Below are 16,924 nucleotides of genomic sequence, written 5' to 3' on the forward strand. Positions count from 1 at the left end.
GTAAAAACAATGACATGAATGAAAGAAGAAATGGTTTTCACATGATTTATTATGTAGAATAAATTCAAATACATTATTCAGTATGAAATGCATTACAGACATATTATTTATGATTAGAGACATTTTCTTAGAATAAAAGATACAAATATTGTTTTATTTTATGTGCTCACTCTCATTTGGTTCTCATGGATACAATATTTTTGTTCAACCTAAGCTGAAACTAACTCAAGAGTTCACAAATTTATTTTAACTTTCCTAAGTTGAAGTGAAAACATAATTTCTATATATCCACAATAATTCTATAAAAACTTGATATCAATACTAAAATTTGGTTCAATTTTTAACAAAGAAAATATGATGAGTATGTAACAAGTATATAGTAATTAGAAATTAATTCTGAAAGCGCAAAAACCTAAGCTGAAACTAACTCAAGAGTTCACAAACTTATTTTTACTTTCTTAAGTTGAAGTGAAAACATAATTTCTATATCCACAATAATTCTATAAAAACTTGATATCAATACCAAAATTTGGTTCAATTTTTAACAAAGAAAATATGATGAGTATGTAACAAGTATATAGTAATTAGAAATTAATTCTGAAAGCGCAAAAACCTAAGCTGAAACTAACTCAAGAGTTCACAAATTTATTTTTACTTTCTTAAGTTGAAGTGAAAACATAATTTCTATATATCCACAATAATTCTATAAAAACTTGATATCAATACTAAAGTTTGGTTCAATTTTTAACAAAGAAAATATGATGAGTATGTAACAAGTATATAGTAATTAGAAATTAATTCTGAAAGCGCAAAAACCTAAGCTGAAACTAACTCAAGAGTTCACAAATTTATTTTTACTTCCTTAAGTTGAAGTGAAAACATAATTTCTATATATCCACAATAATTCTATAAAAACTTGATATCAATACTAAAGTTTGGTTCAATTTTTAACAAAGAAAATATGAGTATGTAACAAGTATATAGTAATCAGAAATTAATTTTGAAAGCGTAGGTTTCAAAACTTTAGAAAGCAGTCACAAAAAAAAACCATTAAAATAAAATACAGAGTTAAAACATGTATACAAATAGTAAAGCTCTCAGAAACAACATAATATATTCTAGTTCAATTAGGTCAATACGACTTCAATTAAAACAGAAACAATAACAACTGATTATTGCTACTGCGTTGATGACAGACAATAAGATATTTTTTGCAGTGATTTGACAGAGATTTTTGTACAATTGGAATAATGCTTCTAGGATCATTTGAATCGCTTGAGACATTCACTTGGCACTTCCCTGTGGTTATGCTGCTATAAGTTATCACAAATCATTTGGTACGTCGTCACGGAGAGGGTATGCAATTTGTGGACCAATGCTTCTGCAACTGCCTGATCTTTCGAATTGGATGTTTGGCATTTGGTTGAAAATTCTGCAACATCGTGAGGTTATGCTACTAGAAACCACAGAAAATCACTTGGCACATTGCTGCGGGGATGTTATAACTTGGCACATTGCTGCGGGGATGTTATATCTTGACCAGTGCTTCTGGAACTGCCCAACCATTAGAATATGATCAGGTATTTGATTGGAAATTCGGTGACATCATCGTGTGGTTATGCTTCTAGAAACCACAGAAAATCACTTGGCACATTGCTGCGGGGATGTTATATCTTGACCAGTGCTTCTGGAACTGCCCAACCATTAGAATAGGATGAGGTATTTGATTGGAAATTCGGTGACATCATCGTGTGGTTATGCTTCTAGAAACCACAGAAAATCACTTGGCACATTGCTGCGGGGATGTTATATCTTGACCAGTGCTTCAGGAACTGCCCAACCATTAGAATAGGATGAGGTATTTGATTGGAAATTCGGTGACATCATCGTGTGGTTATGCTTCTAGAAACCACAGAAAATTGCTTGGCACATTGCTGCGGGGATGTTATATCTTGACCAGTGCTTCTGGAACTGCCCAACCATTAGAATAGGATGAGGTATTTGATTGGAAATTCGGTGACATCATCGTGTGGTTATGCTTCTAGAAACCACAGAAAATCACTTGGCACATTGCTGCGGGGATGTTATATCTTGACCAGTGCTTCAGGAACTGCCCAACCATTAGAATAGGATGAGGTATTTGATTGGAAATTCGGTGACATCATCGTGTGGTTATGCTTCTAGAAACCACAGAAAATCACTTGGCACATTGCTGCGGGGATGTTATATCTTGACCAGTGCTTCTGGAACTGCCCAACCATTAGAATAGGACGAGGTATTTGATTGGAAATTCGGTGACATCATCGTGTGATTATGCTTCTAGAAATCACCATAAACCATTCGTCGTTTTGAAAAGATAATGAAATCTGGGGTGCGGTGATTCTACCCTATGATTTCGTCGATTGGATGATGTATTTTATTGTAAATTCTGTGAAATCCGAGAATCAGTGATTCTGGAACTGCCCTATGATTTCGTCGATGGGATGATGACTTTCATTGTGACTTCTATGACATTATATTGTTGTTATGATGAAAGAAGTTACCAGAAATCATTCGGTACGTCAATTCGGAGAGGGTATGTCATCTGTTGGCCAACAATTCTGGAACTGCCAATCATTGGATTCAACTGAGGCATTAGGTTGGAAATTCGGTGACATAATTGTATGGTTATGCTTCTAGAAATAATCATAAGTCATCCAGTAGGTCGTCTCGAAGAGGCTCTTCAATTTGCGGACCAATGATTTTGGAAATTCCCTGTCATTTTAATTGAATTAGGTATTTAATTGGAAATGCGGAGACATCATCGTGTGCTAGATCGATATGCTAGAATAGGTCACCAGAAATCTTCGGTACGTCTTTTATGGTTATGCGATTCTGGAACTGTCTCATCATTTCATCGTATCATCAATTGGATGAGGCATTTGGTTGGAAATTCTATGACATGGTAATCTTTGTAGATCTAACCAGAGACCATTGGGTACGTCATTTCGAAGAGGCTATGCAATATGTGAACTGCTGAATCATTCGAACATAATGAGACATTTAGTAAAATATTGTGTAATATCACTGTGCCACTAGGCTAACAGAAGTCACCTAAGGAATATGGTTGGATTGAAGGGTTATAAGCTGTTTGGGCCTTTGGATAGGGGATAGGATAGTTAGGTGTCAGAAATTCAATATAACTTATATCTGGTATAATGCAATATATAATCATTCATAAATTAACATTATCAGTTCCTACTTGCGTAATTGATCGAAACATTAATTTGATAACAGTCTCTTATGATAAGCCTAAGTAAAGTTAAAGGTGGAATATAATGCCAGGTTGTTCAATATTAATCAAATCTGATTTTGTGAAGTGGTTTGCAATTTTTCAACAAATGTTGCTTTAAAGGAGCGAATTCAACAAATTTGGGAACCTGAGGAATTCGGTCATTCGGTAAAGCATTATTTGACAAATCTTAACTTCAAGCATAAGCATAACGGGAATATACATCTGTGAGCACAAGCTCTTCTTTCATTGAAACGAATTAAATATAGGGTGTTATCAGGACACAGTACGGACACAGAAAGAGAGAGAGAAATAAATTTTCAACTTGTTTTTGCAATAAACCTTTGAGCTCGAATTACATTATGGGCGATCTATCAGGGAAAAAGCACGTAAATTCGTATTTATACTTATTTGTTTACATTTCGACAAAGGTAGTTCATTTGGAACTAGCTACGAACTTGAGCAGAGAATCATTTATGAATTGTTTTAGGCGGTTTGTAGCAAGAAGACGATTGATTCAAAATATATACTCGGATAACGGGACGAATTTTATTGGAGCGAATAGGGAACTCCGGGACTTATAAAATTTTTTGAAATCGGATAAAACTGAGGATAAATTTTCGGAATATTTTTCAAGTAATATAATCCAATAGCATTTTATTCCACCACGAGCACCGCACTTTGGCGGTCTGTGGGAAGCGGCAGTAAAGTCAGCTAAATTTCATATTAAAAGAGTTTTAGGTAATGAGAAGCCCCTCTCCGATGATCCTTTGGACCTGAAGGTCATTTTCTTTTTGGATCACCACTTCTATCAACACCGCAAGAAGATCTACGATTCGAGAATCCAAATCGAATCAAGAAGTACCACCACCTGAAACAAATCGTACAGCATTTCTGGGCCAGGTGGTCCAAGGACTATTTATCAACTCTTCAAGGTAGAACAAGGTGGCGATCGAATCAAAGAACCAGCAACAACAACCAGGGACTATTAACCAGGTATTATTAAAGGAGGACAACTCTCCTCCTCAAAAATGGGACTTAGCCAGAATCATCGAAACGCATCCTGGTAAGGACAGTATAGTGCGTGTCGTGATAGTGAGAACCGCTAAAGGATTGAACAATTTTTTTTTCTAGATCCAGAGACAAGTCAATTTCTACCTAATACACTCGTTCTAAATTGCGCTGTTAACAAACTGGCCGATGTAATGATACATAGGCCAATGGGCTGGCCCGGCTTTAACGAAGTGGCTGATGTATCGATACCTAGACCTGAAGTCACATCTAAGGGCAAGGAACGAAGACGTGGACCAATCAGGGACCTGAATTGCGCATTGGTGTGCAAAATCCAAAGCGACGTTTAACATCCCCAGGAAATTGGGGTACCATATTCAGTACGCTCGTAGCTGTTACCTTGTAAACACATAACTTGTACAGCCAAATTCAATATATTAGTTGAGAAATCTGGTGTTTCATTATCCCATATAATATAGAATTATAGTTGATCGATTCAACAAAAAACAGATAGCGTTAGTGACATCTTTCAACTCTATTAATCTCTTGCGGAATAAGTACCATTCAATAATTTATGAAATTTAGAAAAAAAACCAATTTTAAGCTCTCAAATATTTCATTGGATTTATGTAGTTTCATTTATTCTTGTTCTTGAAATGTCGAAGGCATGTCGTTCCCGATTCAAGGGTAGGCATCGCTCTCTTCAGCATGCTTTTTCGGTTAAAGGTAAGATATTGTAAACAAAAATATTTCAGAGTTATTTGTGAAGAAAGAAATATGATGGACAAAGAAAATAGTGTATTCCTCAGTACAACTGAATATTTCCGGTATTTGGAAGCAACTCCAAATAATAGGAATGTGATAGAAGGTGAGTTCATTCTAATTTAAGAATAATCGTCCATTATCTAAAACACAAACATTTTAGGAGAAGCGGTCTTGAATGTCGGTCATGTAATTATGTGTGAATATTTAGGTAAAAGTACACGCTGCTTAGAATTGTTCGGCTTATGCTTACAGACTTCAGCCCTTTCAGCAGATTCTCATGAAATCAGAAGAAAAATAATAACAGCTAAAGAACCTGCAACAATATTAGCTTTCAGCTGTTCTTGTAAGGCTGAATTAGGAGGCAGATGTAAACATATATCAGCTCTACTATTACATTGTGTAATAATCGGGAATTTGAGATTCTCGATTATTGGGTCTGGACGTCGCCAACGTGCGGTAGGTAGACCAGGCCCTTTTTTTCGAAGACCATGTAAGGTCAGTCACTTGACATTAGACTTGGTGGAGACCAATAAAGTGTGAAATTTATTGGTTCCCTATTTGTCCTATTTGTCAAATCTGGATGATGGAAATCTTTTTGTACAAGTCGATACTTAGGTGCAGTCTCGATCTCAGGCGATAAGAATATAAGTTTTAGGGTGTTAAAAATTAGTCTTATCGAAGTTTGTTGAGTGGTCTCCTAATGGGAACATGCAATCCGTGGGAAGAGAAAAACTTGGCAACAACGGAAAAAATCCAAGATGTTATTTTTGAAGGTACGCCCATCGGGGGGCGGGAAATAAGTAACCTTAGGCCAAATCAGAGAAAAATTAAGCAGTTAGTGACGAATAGTAGTTTCGGGAAGTTCAGGGAACTCAGGAATCGGTTCGGGAATTGGTCGCGGAAATTAGGAAGTTTAGATTTGAAGGTAGAGCGTGGAAACCTTATTTAGTAGAAGTTAGTCGATAGAAATGTGTTGGAAGATTAGGTTTGAAACGTAGTTGATAGTTTGAAAAATTCAATAATAATATATTTTTTTTGGTTTTGTCACGGGTCGATAATAGATTCAGTAGATTTAAAGATTAGTCAATAACGGTATCGGTTCGCCAAAGTTTCCGTGAGGTTCGAGATACATTTCGCGATAGTGGACTGTGAGAGTACATGTGAAGGATTATCCATCTAAGGAATTAACAGGTAGCAAGTTGAGAAATTCAACAGTTTAATTTTTTTGTTCGGTTGTTCTGTCCAATGTTCTGAAATCTCCAGTTAGTTTATGTAAAAGTTTAAGGGAATAACAGAGACCGGCCAGTTTAAGGCAAGTCCTCTGAAGATCAGTTTTGGTTCAATTGTAATGAATGTGAATGATAATTCGAAATAACTACAGGCTCATTGAAAAGAATATTCAACAAATTCCCGGTTCTATCCCAGTAGAGTGAACGCAAACGGAATCGTTGTCACCCCTCACATTTATTAGGCATTAATTCCTTCATCCTGGCTTAAGATAAACACCCCAGGTTGGTTGGCACTGTCGATATCCCACGATAAAACAACTAGGTTCAAATTTCAAGACATTTGTACAGGATGTCAAAGCAATAAAAATTTAGTCGTATAAACTCTAGGGAGGATTAAATGGCCCAAAACTTAGAACATAAAAATATGTTCTATTCGGAGGGACCACTAACGGTGGTGCGTCCAGAATGGTTCCTAATTTTAGGCGGTGCTAACGGTACAAACCCATGTCAATAGTACATAACATGGGGTGGAACCAATAATCTAGGTACATAAGGACAATCACTCTGATTGGACGAAAGGAAAAAGAAGATAGACGCTTAGAAAAATTTGGTGGAAGGAGGGTGACGATTATTCAACTATAAAAACAACAGTTTTCAATTCGGTAGGGAGTTAGAGTTAGAAGTGGAAGTTCGGTTCGAAGGTGGGACCAAAAGGGCAATTCGGCCCTGAGTTAAAGTTCGATTCTAAGTTGAATAAAGTTCAAGTCGGTTTTCGGGAACGGTTTCAGGAAAGGTACAAATAGGGAATTTGTTGAAAGGTTTATTTGAACAAGTTTGGAAGTTTTTGTGATATCCAGGGTAAGGATATTTAATTCAATCTTATATATATTGTTGTTTGATTTTTCTCCTTATAAAAGATTTACCAAAATAACCCAAGATTGTCGAGTGTTATAATTTTTTCTTATTTACTCTTAAGGTGTTTGCCATAGGCTAGTAATGTGCAAATTTTATTGACTGTATTTTCTCATTAATTATTTCAATCCATTATTAAACTTTGTTATTCAAGAATACTTGGTCTCATTCAGTAAAACACCTCCTAGAAAAAGATCAAATATAAGACCTTATCCTAGTGCATAAGCCGGACGCACGAAAGGTTATTTCATAAAAGAGAAATTGTGTTAATTTCAAAATAACTGTACTGGCCGGAACTATAGAAAGCCGCTCTTCTAATAAGTTCCTTTTTTTAACGTTAACACCCAACTACAGGCCAGTTTATTACACAATCAGTAGTTTTGTGAAGTTTTAAGGGAATAAAAGAGACCTGCCAGTTTGAGGCAAGTCCTTCCGAAGATTAATTTTTGTTCAATTTTGTATAATTTTTTGTTAGTAAAATTATAAAAGAGCTTATGTCTTTCAGTTATCACTAGACCTGTTCCTAAAGAAAAATTCAGTTCAACACTAAGTCCTGTCCCTAGTGCGACAGGCCTTACCCACACTTTCTCCCTTAATAAAGGAGAAAGAATTTAATTAACATCTTCAATAAAACTACCATCCCTTGATCAGAGGAAAGCCGCTCTTCCAATGATCACAAGAGGCGGTGGATTTGTACACCAGAACAAATCGAGAAGCACACTTAAAAGCAGAAAATGAGGTTTTGGATAAGGTGGTGTGCTTAGAATCAGGGGATTTCAAAGTTCCATCAAGTTCGTCAGACAGAGAGTACATTGTTTCATATAATGTTCAATGTGATGAGGATTGTAGAAGATTATTTTGTTACAAGTGTCAGGTATGTATACATAGATTTAAGTGTCAATATACGGAGTACACTGTTAAAACTGCTCTTTGTAAACACATCCATGCTGTTGCTTTGGTCGAAAAGAGGAGCGATTCTGTTGTAGGAAATAAAATAGAAGAAGAAGAAGAGGACAGTAATTTATGTATATCAGAACCATCAACAAGTGGAACTCGATATGAAGATGATGTCCAAAATTTTATAGTAGAAAACGAAGAACGACAAAATCCCAATGTTTCAACCGATCAGAGTAGAAAACAAGGGGTAAGTCATTTAGAATTAGCAATGGTGATGGAAAAACATAATTCAATAATTCAATTGCCTCTTCAGCCTGCTAACAAGGCAGTGGCCTGACCCTCGTACGCGAGCGTCACAGCGGCCACTCCTACCCCTACATCTTCCCGTCCTGTAGGCAGCTGCGGTTTCGACTTGGGTAGGGGTGTACCCCTACCCAAGTCGAAACCGCAGCTGGCTAACTCTCCTTTATACGTAAAGGCAAGAGAAAAGGACTCTTCTAAAGTTCAAATATCTATTAAAGAGGCCCTCCGTAAGGAGGAACCCTCAGCAAAGATTAGGTACACGGCAAAGGTGAAGTCCGGTGATATTCTAATTGTCTGCGCATCGCAGAAGGATGACGATCTTGTCAAGGCTTCTCTTGACAAGCACAAAATCGAATTCTCAACTCCAAAGAAGATTCTTCCAAGAATCATCCTACACGATGTTAAATATTTTCACAGTTAGTAGCTATATATGTTGGAAACAGCAGCAAATATACTTGCGAATAACGGGCGCGCGATGAATAGAAATTTTATTATCAGTGATGAGACAATGCTGGACCTTGCCAGCTGCTCGGTGCCGGCCAATGTCATGCCGAGAGAAGTTTTTACTGTAAATAGTTTCGGGATATTAAAGGAAGTTTTAGTTTATGACGACGAAAGAATAAATGATGATTATCGACTATTAAATCGAAAAGTAGCTAGACAAATAATGGGGAGGCAACCAAATGGTGTAGTCATGTCGTGGTATGAGCGTGAGCAACCAACGGAAAACCAGATAAGTGACATATACCCAGGTTATATAAATATTCTTTATGATGGTTACAAATTTAATTGATGGTCCAGATTTTGAACAATATTTTTTTCTAGATCCTGAGACAAGTCAATGTATACCAAATACAGTCGTGCTCAATTGCGGTGTGAACAAACTGGCCGATGTAATGATACATAGGCCAATGGGCTGGCCCGGCTTTAACGAAGTGGCTGATGTATCGATACCTAGACCTGAAGTCACATCTAAGGGCAAGGAGCGAAGACGTGGACCAATCAGGGACCTGAATTGTGCATTGGTATGCAAAATCCAAAGCGACGCTTAACATCCCTAGGAAATTGGGGTACCATATTCAGTACGCTCGTAGCTGTTACCTTGTAAACACATAACTTGTACAGCCAAATTCAATATATTAGTTGAGAAATCTGGTGTTTCATTATCCTATATAATATAGAATTATAGTTGATCGATTCAACAAAAAACAGATAGCGTTAATGACATCTTTCAACTCTATTAATCTCTTGCGGAATAAGTACCATTCAATAGTTTATGAATTTTAGAAAAAAAAATTAATTTTAAGCTCTCAAATATTTCATTGGATTTATGTAGTTTCATTTATTCTTGTTCTTGAAATGTCGAAGGCATGTCGTTCCCGATTCAAGGGTAGGCATCGCTCTCTTCAGCATGCTTTTTCGGTTAAAGGTAAGATATTGTAAACAAAAATATTTCAGAGTTATTTGTGAAGAAAGAAATATGATGGACAAAGAAAATAGTGTATTCCTCAGTACAACTGAATATTTCCGGTATTTGGAAGCAACTCCAAATAATAGGAATGTGATAGAAGGTGAGTTCATTCTAATTTAAGAATAATCGTCCATTATCTAAAACACAAACATTTTAGGAGAAGCGGTCTTGAATGCCGGTCATGTAATTATGTGTGAATATTTAGGTAAAAGTACACGCTGCTTACAATTGTTCGGCTTATGCTTACAGACTTCATCCCTTTCAGCAGATCCTCATGAAATCAGAAGAAATCAATAACAGCTAAAGAAACTGCAACAATATTAGCTTTCAGCTGTTCTTGTAAGGCTGAATTAGGAGGCAGATGTAAACATATATCAGCTCTACTATTACATTGCACCAGGTTGTATAATTTTTATTTAATTTATGTCTGAATCAGGACTTGAACAATAATATAGACACAATATAATTGTTGGATTTTTGCTTTTCCTTTAGTTTTTATCATTTCAGAACTGATCTCCTCAAACTGCAAAATATTTCAAGCACTGATATTAAATGCTTGTGGAATAACAAAAAACAAAGAAGATGGAAATAAATATGTATAAAGCACTATCTATTCTAAAAATACCCTGCCTTAAGGACGAAGTCCCAAAAAGACCCTTGATATCTTCTCAGGATGAAGAAGAAATTAGGAATATTTTAATTGCCAAATTGCCTTCATCGAGCATTGCAATTCATAAGTAGGTAATAACTTCATGTCATATGTAATGAGTGATTTTCAGGACTAGGTTATGTAAGGATCCGAATGTGGAAGGATCTTGCATGAAAATATATGGAACCATAATTATAAATGTAGAAATTTCCATTTTCATGCAGAATTTTCATAATTTTGGGTCTGAAATTAATTTTAGATGCACTCAATGTATCACGAAGTATTGATATATGTGTACCTATATACTTGGTCGTATACTCTTGATTAGGAAGAGAAATGTAGTTAATATGTTTTTCCCAAGTATTTTTCGAATATCTATACAAGACATGGCATTAAATATGAGCCAAAGGACCGAAAAGCCTTCGAAAATGTTTCAAGGTTTTCTATACTAAAAAGAGAAGTGAACCATGGCTGGCATATTCTGCTGACGGAATTTTGTTGAAGAATGGCGAGCCCTATGGTCTTTTGGAAATAAAGTGTCCATTCAAAGGTAACAAATTCTTCATTAACATCTTGAAAGTGATATTAAAAAAAATATCTTTATATTTCAGCAAAGCGAGCCTCTGAATTGGGGAATTGTAAATATATAATAAAAGAGAATAATAATTATGAACTAAAAAAAAACATAAATACTTTGCACAGGAGTAGCTGGGAATGGCAATCCTAAATTTAGACGTTTACCACTTTATTGTTCATTTTTAAAACAATAATTCTTTTATAGAAATCAAGGTGCCCTTTGATGAAGAAGACACATATAATATGTCAACTTCTTTGAAGTTACAATACATTTGCGACAGTGAAGTGTAAAAGAATTTCCAACGTCTAGTTCAAGTGAAGTATATTACCATATATTTGAAGGATTATTCATCCAGGAAAGTAAAGTAGCAAGTACATAAATTAATTTTTTTTTGTGTTTTTTTCTTGTCCAAGGTTCTGAAATCTCCAGTTTAGTTTATGTGAAGTTTCAAAGGAATAAAAGGGACCTGCCAGTTTAAGGCAAGTCCTTCGAAGGTTAATTTTTGTTTAATTTTTTTTTATTTTGTACCGTATAAGCATATGTATTGTCTTGGATCTTAGCCTTGACATTTTCAATAGTATCTGAGGGCTCGACCTCAAAAGTGATGGTCTTGCCCGTTAGGGTTTTGACGAAAATCTGCATAGTTGGGTCTTACCTATTTTCACACCACCATGCACTTTAGAAAAGACTATGGCCGATTTGTGACATGTAGAAGAGAAATATGCAGGAGAAATAGAGGAAATGCGAAAAATGGCTCGCCCTCCCAAATTTATATGATGAGTTCAAGTCACATATATAACCATGTCAAGAAAATAGTTCACATAAATAAATCTCGCGCAACCGCAGGAACGGCAGCGCCGGTCGTCGCTAAGAGTTGTAGCGTAGGCTCTCGTCGACCGTCATCCAGCGACTACGCGACCTCCACCTCCTCGGTTGTTCGGGCCGGGAGATCTGGATCTGCTACCGAACAGAGGCTTACACCCTCTCCTACAACGAGGAAGGCAAGTTCCTCTACTATCCTGTCTGGTGTGAAAACCAGACAACAAACCACAGGCACTTAAACTAGCGCACCGTCGGTAACGCCGGAAGCGAAGCGGAAGGAGCCTTCTCTCACTCCCATTCTGGAAGAGCTCTCGAGCACGGTGATTCGATCCACGCCGGAGGAATACCTCTATGACGTGAACCACAAGGTCGCAAGTGCTCAACGTCGGATTATCCTTGACAGGTTTACCGAATTAGAGCACTTGCTAATGTCAACCCTCTTGGAAAACGCCTCTCTTAAGGGGCGCCTACAGGAGAGGAGTAGGCTGGAGGAGGTTTGCGCCTCTCTTTAAGATTCTTATTTTTTTTAATCAGGTGAAAATTATTCTGGACTGCAGATGGAGGATTTTGCCTTAGCATTCATGAATAAAAATATGGAGAGGAAACTGAAAGAGTTCAGAAAAATCATATGCATCGATGGAACACACGGAACAAATGCAAGAAATTGGGATTTAACCGTTGTTTTGGTTAAGGATGAGAATAATATAGGTTTTCTCGTTTCATTTCTTATATCTAATAGAAGAATTGGAGAAGACATTGATGCCGACCATATCATGACAAATGATGATATTAAATACTACAATGCTTGGTGTCAAGCAATGGGATCAGTTACAAAACAAAGAAGACTACTCTGTTCATGGCACGTAATTGAAAACTGGAACATCCAAGGGAGAAATAAATTAAAAAATCCAGAAATCAAGAAACAAATGGAATATCGGATGAGAAAGATATTGAGGGAAACAGATTGGACGACATTTTTTAAATTAAAGGAGGATTATTTCAAGGATTTAGAAAAAGAAGGAGAAAATGAATTTCTGAAATACTAAATGAAGTTGGTTATTGTTTTCAATGAATTTATTGATGAATGCTTTTTTTTAGTTATTACTTCCAAACAGAATAACGAATAAAAATGTGGTCATACTGCCATAGAGTTAATGCAGGAATCAACACAAACATGGCCATTTAAAGTTTGAACAAGGTCCTGAAGCACAACAAAATGAGAGGTAATCAAAATATGAGGTATATTCATATCAAAATAACCATGAATGTAATCATTAAAAGTTAAATTTAGGATTGAAAAACTACTGGACTTACTGGAAGAGTTGGTGAATGATAAGATGTGGAAGAAAATCATAGAAACTGAAAGACCCACCGCTCATTCATATCAGTCCAGTGTAATAATCGGGAATTTGAGATTCTCGATTATTGGGTCTGGACGTCGCCAACGTGCGGTAGGTAGACCAGACCCTTTATTTCGAAGACCATGTAAGGTCAGGCACTTGACATTAGACTTGGTGGAGACCAATAAAGTGTGAAATTTATTGGTTCCCTATTTGTCCTATTTGTCAAATCTGGATGATGGAAATCTTTTTGTACAAGTCGATACTTATGTGCAGTCTCGACCTTAGGCGATAAGAATATAAGTTTTAGGGTGTTAAAAATTAGTCTTATCGAAGTTTGTTGAGTGGTCTCCTTATGGGAACATGCAATCCGTGGGAAGAGAAAAACTTGGCAACAACGGAAAAAAGTCCAAGACGTTATTTTTGAAGGTACGCCCATCGGGGGGCGAGAAATAAGTAACCTTAGGCCAAATCACAGAAAAATTAAGCAGTTAGTGACGAGTAGTAGTTTCGGGGAGTTCAGGGAACTCAAGAATCGGTTCGGGAATTGGTCGCGGGAATTAGGAAGTTTAGAGTTGAAGGTAGAGCGTGGAAACCTTATTTAGTAGAAGTTAGTCGATATAAATGTTTTGAAAAATTAGGCTTGAAACGTAGTTGATAGTTTGAAAAATTCAATAATAATATATTTTTTTTTGGTTTTGTCACGGGTCGATAATAGATTCAGTAGATTTAGAGATTAGTCAATAACGGTATCGGTTCGCCAAAGTTTCCTTGAGGTTCGAGATACATTTCGCGATAGTGGACGGTGAGAGTACATGTGAAGGATTATCCATCTACGGAATTAACAGGTAGCAAGTTGAGAAATTCAACATTTTAATTTTTTGTTTGTTTGTTCTGTCCAATGTTCTGAAATCTCCAGTTAGTTTATGTAAAAGTTTAAGGGAATAACAGAGACCGGCCAGTTTAAGGCAAGTCCTCCGAAGATCAGTTTTGGTTCAATCTTGATTTTGTTTAATTTTTTTTGTTATTAAAATTATAAAAGAGCTTATGCCTTTTAGTTATCTCTAGATCTGTTCCCAAAGAAAAAAAAAGTTGAACACTAAGTCCTGTCCCTAGTGCGACAGGCCTTACCCACACTTTTTCCCTTAATAAAGGAGAAATTTCAATTAAGATCTTTATAACACTACCACCACCTTGATCGGAGGAAAGCCGCTCTTCCAATTATCACAAGAGGCGGTGGATTAGTCTAAATTAGTACAAAATTATACATATGTATATATCGCAGGAGCAATAGAGAAAATGCGAAAAATGGCCCTATCAATTATGATGAATAGTTCTCACATAATTAAATCTCGCGCTTCCGCAGGAACGGCAGCGCCGGTCGTCGGTAAGAGGTATAGCGTAGGCTCTCGTCGACCGTCATCCAACGACTACACGACCTCCAACTCCTCGGTTGTTCGGGCCGGGAGATCTGGATCTGCTACCGAACAGAGGCTTACACCCTCTCCTACAACGAGGAAGGCAAGTTCCTCTACTATCCTGTCTGGTGTGAAAACCAGACAACAAACCACAGGCACTTAAACTAGCGCACCGTCGGTAACGCCGGAAGCGAAGCGGAAGGAGCCTTCTCTCACTCCCATTCTGGAAGAGCTCTCGAGCACGGTGATTCGATCCACGCCGGAGGAATACCTCTATGACGTGAACCACAAGGTCGCAAGTGCTCAACGTCGGATTATCCTTGACAGGTTTACCGAATTAGAGCACTTGCTAATGTCAACCCTCTTGGAAAACGCCTCTCTTAAGGGGCGCCTACAGGAGAGGAGTAGGCTGGAGGAGGTTTTGCGCCTCTCTTTAAGATTCTTATTTTTTTTAATCAGGTGAAAATTATCCTGGACTGCAGATGGAGGATTTTGCCTTAGCATTCATGAATAAAAATTTGGAGAGGAAACTGAAAGAGTTCAGAAAAATCATATGCATCGATGGAACACACGGAACAAATGCAAGAAATTGGGATTTAACCGTTGTTTTGGTTAAGGATGAGAATAATATAGGTTTTCTCGTTTCATTTCTTATATCTAATAGAAGAATTGGAGAAGACATTGATGCCGACCATATCATGACAGATGATGATATTAAATACTACAATGCTTGGTGTCAAGCAATGGGATCAGTTACAAAACAAAGAAGACTACTCTGTTCATGGCACGTAATTGAAAACTGGAACATCCAAGGGAGAAATAAACTAAAAAATCCAGAAATCAAGAAACAAATGGAATATCGGATGAGAAAGATATTGAGGGAAACAGATTGGACGACATTTTTTAAATTAAAGGAGGATTATTTCAAGGATTTAGAAAAAGAAGGAGAAAATGAATTTCTGAAATACTTAATGAAGTTGGTTATTGTTTTCAATGAATCAATCATTTATTGATGAATGCTTTTTTTTAGTTATTACTTCCAAACAGAAGAACGAATAAAAATGTGGTCATACTGCCATAGAGTTAATGCAGGAATCAACACAAACATGGCCATTGAAAGTTTCAACAAGGTCCTGAAGCACAACAAAATGAGAGGCAATCAAAATATAAGGTATATTCATATCAAAATAACCATGAATGTAATCATTAAAAGTTAAATTTAGGATTGAAAAACTACTGGACTCACTGGAAGAGTTGGTGAATGATAAGATGTGGAAGAAAATCATAGAAACTGAAAGACCCACCGCTAATTCATATCACTCCAGTGTAATAATCGGGAATTTCAGATTCTCGATTATTGGGTCTGGACGTCGCCAACGTGCGGTAGGTAGACCAGACCCTTTTCGAAGACCATGTTAGGTCTTGACACTAAACTTGGTGGCGACTAATAAAGTGCGAAATTTATTGGTTCCCTATTTGTCCTATCTGTCAAATCTGGAGGATGGAAATACACTCGTTCTAAAGTGCGCTGTTAACAAACTGGCCGATGTAATGATACATTGGCCAATGGACTGGCCCGGCTTTAACGAAGTGGCTGATGTATCGATACCTAGACCTGAAGTCACATCTAAGGGCAAGGAACGAAGACGTGGACCAATCAGGGACCTGAATTGCGCATTGGTATGCAAAATCCAAAGCGACGCTCAACATCCCCAGGAAATTGGGGTACCATATTCAGTACGCTCGTAGCTGTTACCTTGTAAACACATAACTTGTACAGCCAAATTCAATATATTAGTTGAGAAATCTGGTGTTTCATTATCCCAATTCAATAGAATTATAGTTGATCGATTCAACAAAAAACAGATAGGGTTAATGATATCTTTCAACTCTATTAATCTCTTGCGGAATAAGTACCATTCAATAATTTATGAAATTTAGAAAAAAAACCAATTTTAAGCTCTCAAATATTTCATTGGATTTATGTAGTTTCATTTATTCTTGTTCTTGAAATGTCGAAGGCATGTCGTTCCCGATTCAAGGGTAGGCATCGCTCTCTTCAGCATGCTTTTTCGGTTAAAGGTAAGATATTGTAAACAAAAATATTTCAGAGTTATTTGTGAAGAAAGAAATATGATGGACAAAGAAAATAGTGTATCAGTGTATTCAGTACAACTGAATATTTCCGGTATTTGGAAGCAACTCCAAATAATAGGAATGTGATAGAAGGTGAGTTCATTCTAATTTAAGAATAATCGT

At 36.7% G+C, this 16,924-nt stretch overlaps 2 protein-coding genes and 3 long non-coding RNA genes across 8 annotated transcripts in view; 2 read left to right on the plus strand and 3 right to left on the minus strand.

Moving 5' to 3' along the window:
* Positions 1-16,924, minus strand: part of LOC123679769 (potassium voltage-gated channel subfamily H member 8) — a 444,333-nt gene that overhangs the window by 87,120 nt on the left and 340,289 nt on the right. The gene's annotated exons all lie outside the window — the stretch shown is intronic.
* On the minus strand, positions 32-901 carry LOC123679781. The gene is made up of 2 exons (XR_006747430.1): positions 614-901; positions 32-209 (listed from the first exon to the last, which is right to left on the minus strand). It is a non-coding gene; the product is annotated as an uncharacterized LOC123679781 (long non-coding RNA).
* LOC123679782 overlaps positions 1,675-16,924 on the minus strand; it is a 96,292-nt gene continuing 81,042 nt past the window's right edge. The window contains exon 2 of the long non-coding RNA XR_006747431.1: positions 1,675-2,996. This is a non-coding gene — a long non-coding RNA (uncharacterized LOC123679782). The remainder of the gene's footprint in view (positions 2,997-16,924) is intronic.
* Positions 12,669-13,300, plus strand: LOC123679780. The gene is made up of 3 exons (XR_006747429.1): positions 12,669-12,958; positions 13,006-13,146; positions 13,199-13,300. It is a non-coding gene; the product is annotated as an uncharacterized LOC123679780 (long non-coding RNA).
* LOC123679777 lies at positions 15,104-16,099 on the plus strand. The gene is made up of 3 exons (XM_045617263.1): positions 15,104-15,641; positions 15,696-15,836; positions 15,889-16,099. The coding sequence occupies exons 1-3, from the start codon at positions 15,148-15,150 to the stop codon at positions 16,082-16,084; spliced, it is 831 nt and encodes a 276-aa protein (XP_045473219.1). The 5' UTR covers positions 15,104-15,147; the 3' UTR covers positions 16,085-16,099.

The sequence above is a fragment of the Harmonia axyridis genome, chromosome 5, assembly GCF_914767665.1.
Source record: "Harmonia axyridis chromosome 5, icHarAxyr1.1, whole genome shotgun sequence".
Taxonomy (NCBI): Eukaryota; Metazoa; Arthropoda; class Insecta; order Coleoptera; family Coccinellidae; genus Harmonia; species Harmonia axyridis.

Bases quoted from the DNA above. Each gene is read 5' to 3' on its own strand.
- LOC123679777 (XM_045617263.1), top strand. From the start codon at position 15,148: ATGGAGGATTTTGCCTTAGCATTCATGAATAAAAATTTGGAGAGGAAA. The intron at 15,642-15,695 runs GTTGGTTATTGT...GCTTTTTTTTAG, and splicing joins TTTCTGAAATACTTAATGAA to TTATTACTTCCAAACAGAAG. The intron at 15,837-15,888 runs GTATATTCATAT...AGTTAAATTTAG, and splicing joins AGAGGCAATCAAAATATAAG to GATTGAAAAACTACTGGACT.